Below are 6,602 nucleotides of genomic sequence, written 5' to 3'. Positions count from 1 at the left end.
TCACGGCTGGGGGTGACACGAGCGGGGCCGTGGGGGGATGTCTCGGCCGGGGGTGACACGAGCGGGGCCGTGGGGGGATGTCACGGCTGGGGGTGACACGAGCGGGGCCGTGGGGGGATGTCACGGCTGGGGGTGACATGAGGGGGGGCGCGGGGGTCGCCCCCTGACCCCTTCAGGCACCGCGGCGGGCCGCCCGTTCCCAGGCGGGAGGGGTCCTGCGCTCCGCTCAGGCAGCACCACGGCCGCCCCCGCCGCCGGGGGCCTTTCGCGCGGCGGAAGTGGCGGCCCCGCGCACGCGCAGTCCTTTCCGGGTCGGGCCCCGCCGCCGCCGCCACGGTGAGGCCGCGCTCGGGCCATCGGCCCCGCATCGCCGCCATCCCGGCGCCTGGAGTGCCCCGCGGGGCATCTCTGCGATCGGGGCTCCAGGCCCGGCTGTGCGGGGAGGGAGGGGTTGGGGGCGCCAGGCCGCGGGGTGATAGCGGAGGTCCAGCGCTGGCACCGGGGCCTTCCGCCCCGGGAGCTGCCGCGGGGGTGGCCCGTGATCCGCGGGGTTTCAGTCATGCCCGAGCACGGAGAGCCCCGCGCGTCCTGAGCCCGGCGGGTCCGGGAGCGCCGCCCGTAGCCGCATTCCCGTGCTGGGGGCGCTGCCGGGTCGGTTCCGGCTCCCGGAGGGGCGAGAGGCTCCCCCGGTTCCCGCGTTCAGCTCGGCTTAACGGCAGCACCACGGCGTTCTTGGGGGGCTCTGCCCCACCTGTGCCCCGCTGTGACCGACACCGGGCGGGGCCGCCCGTGGGGCGCGGGATGATTTGAGGAGCTGGGACTGCTCGGTTTGCCCTCCCGGGAAGCAGCGGCCCGGTGGGAAACGCGTCCCGGGGCAGCTCGGGGGGCGCTGGGCTCACCCGGCAGGGCGTGCTGTCCCCAGTGTCACCGAGCCGTGTTTGCTGTGCCCTCTGCAGATGTTGATGCCCAAGAAGAACCGAATCGCCATCTACGAGCTGCTGTTCAAGGAGGGCGTGATGGTGGCCAAGAAGGACGTGCACATGGCCAAACACCCCGAGCTGGTGGACAAGAACGTGCCCAACCTGCACGTCATGAAAGCCATGCAGGTGTGGGGGCTCGGGGGCACCGGGGGTTTGGGGGGCACCGGGGCAGGGGCTTGGGGGGCACGCAGGGGCGGAGGCTTGGGGGGCACACGGGGGTCTTGGGGGGCACAGGGGCAGGGGGTTTGGGGGGTGCGGGGGACTCAGGGGCACACAGGGGCAGGGGTTTGGGGGGCACAGGGGCGGGGGTTTGGGGGGCACACGGGGATGGGGGCTTGAAGCACACAGGGGCGAGGGTTTGGGGGGTACGGGGGTGGGGGTTTGGGGGGTATGGGGGTGGGGGTTTAGGGGGCACAGGGGCGGGGATTTGGGAGGCACGGGGGTTTGGGGGGCACAGGGATTGGGGTTTGGGGGGCACAGGGATTGAGGTTTGGGGGGCACACTGGGGTGGGAGTTTGGGGGGCACACTGGGGTGTTGCTCTCTGGGGTGCTGCTGCATTGTGTCCTGTGCATGTCAGTTGTTCCCTGTTCCCCATGCTCTGCTGAACCCCAGTGCCTGTGAGGAACTGGGAGAGGCTCAGCTGTTACTGGGAGTAACTGGGAGTTCTCCCCGCAGTCCCTCAAGTCCCGAGGGTACGTGAAGGAGCAGTTTGCCTGGAGACACTTCTACTGGTACCTGACCAACGAGGGCATCCAGTACCTGCGGGATTATCTGCACCTGCCCCCCGAGATCGTCCCGGCCACGCTGCGCCGGAGCCGCCCCGAGACCGGCAGACCCCGGCCCAAAGGTCAGCTGGGGTGGGCACAGAGGGGCTGGGCAGAGCCTGGTCTGCAGGCACTGGGTGTGAAATTGTGGACAGAGCAAGGAAATGCGGTTGGGGTTTGTGGCTTTTGTACTTGGTGGCCTCTGGGAGGGGTGGGGGGAGCTGGGATCCACAGGGACATGCTCTGAGTGGGGATTGGCCTTCCCCAGGGACTGGGATTGCTGGGAGAACACCTGCTGAGATGGGGAGTGGTGGAGGTGCTGTCCAGGGCTGGGTGAGGCCCACCTGGGGGTCTCCTGTGGCCAGGTGTGGTGTCCCACTCTGCCTTCCTCAGGGACACTGTGGGTGCTGCTGGAACAGGGCTCGTTGTTCAAGGTTAACAGCAACCTCATGGTGGAGGAGCAGCAGAGCCCGAAAAAATGCTGAGGGGTTTGGAGCATCTCTCTGTGAGGAGAGACTGAGGGAGCTGGGCCTGGTTAGTCTGGAGGAGAGGAGACAAAAATCCAGAGATATCCCCAGGGGATGCGCCAGAGGATTCTGCCAGACTCCATCCCATGGTGCCCAACGGACAGAAATTAAAACAGAGCAAGCTCCACCTCAACATGAGGATCCATGTGGGTGGCAGAGCACTGGAGCAGCAGCCCAGGGGGGTGTGGAGTCTCCTCTGGACACGTTGCAATCCTACCTAGACACATTCTTGTGTCACCTGCTCTGAGTGACCCTGCCTTGAGAGGGGTTGAACTGGGTGATCTCCAGGTCAGCCCCCAGCTGCTCTGTGGTTCTGTGTGTTGGATTGGCAGCTCTGATTTTTTCTTGGTGTCTTCTCACACCCCCAAGTGCAGGGGTGCAGCCAGGCGTGCTCTGGCTCTGGGAATTCACATGGATTGTGCTTTTTTGCATCTGAGCCACATCAGGGGCCAGGGCTGGGGCCAGGAGGTGCTGGGAGTTCACCCCCAGCTGCTGCAATTTGTGTCTGAGCCAAACAAAACGGGAGCATCACCCTCTTCAAAGGAAAGAATTGCAGAGAAACTGGGAAGACGCTGCTTTCTTTGATCTCTGAGTTGCTTGGATGTTCCAAGATTTGTTCTTTAGATGCTGTGTTTATCCACTGAGCTAAAGGAGCTGAATCCCTGCTGGGAGGGAGGGAGAGATGGCAGCTTCTGGCTGGGGCTTGTGCAGGAGGATCTGTTTGTGGTGTCACAGCCTTGTCCTGGTGCTGGAACCCTCCTCAGCCCCATCTGGGCAGGGATATTTGGAAGGGCTGCACTTGGTGCTGTGTTTTGCTATGGATGACCTGCCTGAGGCAGCAACAGCCTGGGAGCCACAGAGATGGCATAGTAAAAGAATTTTTGCAAGAACTGGGTTTTGTATGGCCAAACCAGTGCCTGTGGACGTGCAGGAGGATCCTGGGGTGTGCCAGGCACAGCTGCCCCTCAGTGGGTCCTGCCTGGGTGGGCAGACCCCAGCCTGGCTCCAGGGGCACATCCCAATCCCTGAGAGGGGTGGTCCCACCACCGCTGGGTGTTCTGCAGGAGTTTTGTCTGGTATTAATCTGAGATTCCACAGATAATCTGCTTTTACTGTCACAAACGTGTTCTGTGGGGGGATTTGGGGTGCTGACAGTGTGGCTGTTTCAGGTTGGGGTCAGAATTCTGCCCTGCAGTTTGTGCCTCAGCTGTGCAGTGGCTTGTCAGACATGGCAGATTCCAAGTATTTCTGGGGTTTTTACCAACAATTACATTCAGCACTAGTTTCATGACCAGAAGACTGTTGAGATGATGCTGTAAACCCACTTCTCATGTTAACTTCCACCCTGCCACAAGCTGGGACACTTGAGCAGAAACTTCACCCTTGAAGTGAAGTTTCCCTTACCAAATCCCTGCTTTCCTCAGGTTTATTCTCCCCTTGCTGCCCCAGGTGCAGCCCTGCTGGCAGACCCGATGCTGTTCTGCCCCTGGGCTGCAGGAAGGAGCTGCCTGTGCCTGGGCTGAGCAGCGTGTGAGGCTCTGCTCTGTGCCTGGGCTGAGCAGCGTGTGAGGCTGTGCCTGGGCTGAGCAGCGTGTGAGGCTGTGCCTGTGCCTGGGCTGAGCAGCGTGTGAGGCTCTGCCCGTGCCTGGGCTGAGCAGCGTGTGAGGCTGTGCCTGGGCTGAGCAGCGTGTGAGGCTGTGCCTGGGCTGAGCAGTGTGTGAGGCTGTGCCCGTGTCTGGGCTGAGCAGCGTGTGAGGCTCTGCCCGTGCCTGGGCTGAGCAGCGTGTGAGGCTCTGCTCTGTGCCTGGGCTGAGCAGCGTGTGAGGCTCTGCCCATGCCTGGGCTGAGCAGCGTGTGAGGCTCTGCCCGTGCCTGGGCTGAGCAGCGTGTGAGGCTCTGCTCTGTGCCTGGGCTGAGCAGCGTGTGAGGCTCTGCTCTGTGCCTGGGCTGAGCAGTGTTTGGGTCTCTGCTCTGTGCCTGGGCTGAGCAGCGTGTGAGGCTCTGCCTGTGCCTGGGCTGAGCAGTGTGTGAGGCTCTGCCTGTGCCTGGGCTGAGCAGTGTTTGAGTCTCTGCTCTGTGCCTGGGCTGAGCAGTGTTTGAGTCTCTGCTCTGTGCCTGGGCTGAGCAGCGTGTGAGGCTCTGCCTGTGCCTGGGCTGAGCAGCGTGTGAGGCTCTGCCTGTGCCTGGGCTGAGCAGCGTGTGAGGCTGTGCCTGTGCCTGGGCTGAGCAGCGTGTGAGGCTCTGCCCGTGCCTGGGCTGAGCAGCGTGTGAGGCTCTGCCCGTGCCTGGGCTGAGCAGCGTGTGAGGCTCTGCTCTGTGCCTGGGCTGAGCAGTGTTTGAGTCTCTGCTCTGTGCCTGGGCTGAGCAGCGTGTGAGGCTCTGTGTGTGCCTGGGCTGAGCAGTGTTTGAGTCTCTGCTCTGTGCCTGGGCTGAGCAGTGTTTGAGTCTCTGCTCTGTGTTGCAGGTCTGGAGGGCGAGCGCCCAGCGCGGCTCACGCGGGGCGAGGCTGACCGGGACACGTACCGCCGCAGCGCCGTGCCACGTGAGTGTGCCCCCTGTGCCCTCCTGGGGGACAACTGTCCCAGCTCCAGGGCTCCTCTCAAGGAGAAATGAGGAGGATGAGACTCGTGGCATAGCTTAGAGTCTGTATGGGTGGGTGGGTGGAAGGTTTTGTATGGCCAAAAGGGTTTTTTGGTCTGGCTTAGCCAGATTTTCTCTGGGGTTGATTCAGTAACTCTCAAGCTCTCTCAGTTACATCTGATTTGCTTTGTGTTTAGTCCCAGTTTTAGTTCTGTGGGATGATTGAAGCTTTGCTCCCAGGCAGGGGGTTCTGTGGGCACTGACTGATCCTCTCTCTCTGCAGCTGGTGCTGACAAGAAGGCTGAGGCTGGTGCTGGAGCAGCCACAGAATTCCAGTTCGTGAGTATTTGCATTTGAACTTTGCTTTCTTTGTTGAAGACTTTGGTGGGAGAAACTGGAAGGTCCTGCCTGTGGGACTCTGAGGGGGTCAGAGAGGCTGGAAACTTCACCCTTCACACGCAGCTTGCTTGCTGTGGGGAAAGGATGTGTGGGACAGAGGCCAGTGACAGGTGTGAGAGCAAGCTGAGCTCTTTGGAGATCCATGATTTTATACTTCAAAAATAAAAGTATTTTAGGTCCACAGAGCTGGCTGGCATGGGCTGACGTTGGCTGACTGGTGGCATCAGAGGACTTTGATGATGTTTGTTCTTGCTTGACACAGTGATTTCTAACACTCCTTTTGCTGTTGCAGAGAGGTGGATTCGGTCGTGGACGTGGCCAGCCCCCGCAGTAGAACTTCGTGCTCCTGTTTTGTGTATAATAAAAGAGGTGAAAATGCCACTGGGTTCATGCCTGTGTCTCTCTGAAGAGCACAAACAGAGCTCACAAAGCAAGCGTGACTCAGGTCTTTGGCATCTGGAACAGCACTTTGGGAGTGACTAAATACAGGTTCTAGTGAAGGAACTCTCCAAGTTCAGGGGTGTGGAGGTGAGTCCTGGAGGAATGCGGGAGCGTTTCCATCTGCCCAGGGCGCTGCTGATTCCCAGCGATGAGCAGGGCTGGGCTGGGCTGGGCCTGAGCTGTTCCGCAGATGGAAAACTCAGCAGTGCCAGCCCCTGTCCCTGCGATGGGACACAGCCCGCGTGGGTGGCCCCGCGTGTCCTGCACGGCTGCGCTGTCACCTGCGCTGTCACCTGCGGGGGACCGCGGGCGGGGTTGGCGGCAGCACCGGGGGGTGTGAGTGGCGCAGTGGCCGCCGCCCGCCGCCAGGTGTCGCTCGGCAGCCGGTGACAGCGATCGGTAACGGACCGGGCATGGCCGCCGTGTCACCGGCGGGGGGAGCGGGCACACGGACACCGACCCGCGGTGTCACCGGAGGAGGAATGGACACCGACCCGCAGTGTCAGGGCGGGGGGGTGGACACACGGAATGTCACCGTGGGGACGGACACGGACCCCCGGTGTCCCCGGGGGGGTGGCGCGGACCCGCCGGTGCCGCAGCGCCCCCTCGCGCCGCTGTCCCCGCGCGCCGCTGTCACCGCGGGGCCACGTGCGCGCGGCGGGCCCGGCCCCTGCGCCGTTTGCGCAGCGCCGAGCGCGCGCCGCCCGCGCGCCGCATTCCCGAACGCGGGTGCGCCAATGGCGCAGGGCGCGAGCGCCGCGGCGGGGGCGTGGCGGCGCCGCCTGCGCGGGGGGAGCGATTCCGGAAGCCGCGCTGCGCACTTTGCGTAGCGGGCGCGCCGCGAGGCCGCGGGGGCAGCGCCGCCTCCCCGTCCGGCGGCGCTACGCCGTTTGCGTAGCGAGCCCCAAGA

At 63.4% G+C, this 6,602-nt stretch overlaps 1 protein-coding gene across 1 annotated transcript; it reads left to right on the top strand.

The window, feature by feature from the left end:
- Positions 1-219: 219 nt before the first annotated feature.
- Positions 220-5,632, top strand: RPS10 (ribosomal protein S10). Its single transcript, XM_063418642.1, has 6 exons — positions 220-336; positions 957-1,106; positions 1,657-1,828; positions 4,737-4,814; positions 5,136-5,191; positions 5,544-5,632. Exons 2-6 carry the CDS (start codon positions 957-959, stop codon positions 5,583-5,585), a joined length of 498 nt encoding a protein of 165 aa, XP_063274712.1. The 5' UTR covers positions 220-336; the 3' UTR covers positions 5,586-5,632.
- The last annotated feature ends 970 nt before the right edge of the window (positions 5,633-6,602 follow it).

This window comes from Prinia subflava, chromosome 23, assembly GCF_021018805.1.
Source record: "Prinia subflava isolate CZ2003 ecotype Zambia chromosome 23, Cam_Psub_1.2, whole genome shotgun sequence".
In the NCBI taxonomy this organism is placed as follows: Eukaryota; Metazoa; Chordata; class Aves; order Passeriformes; family Cisticolidae; genus Prinia; species Prinia subflava.
Note: the sequence above shows the minus strand (reverse complement) of the source record. Positions and strands in the feature narration are given on the sequence as shown.

What these genes read in the sequence shown, in the direction of transcription:
- RPS10 (XM_063418642.1), top strand. Translation starts at nt 957, where the DNA reads ATGTTGATGCCCAAGAAGAACCGAATCGCCATCTACGAGCTGCTGTTC. An exon ending in ACGTCATGAAAGCCATGCAG is followed by an intron (nt 1,107 to 1,656) that starts GTGTGGGGGCTC and finishes TTCTCCCCGCAG; the next exon opens with TCCCTCAAGTCCCGAGGGTA. An exon ending in CGGCAGACCCCGGCCCAAAG is followed by an intron (nt 1,829 to 4,736) that starts GTCAGCTGGGGT and finishes TCTGTGTTGCAG; the next exon opens with GTCTGGAGGGCGAGCGCCCA.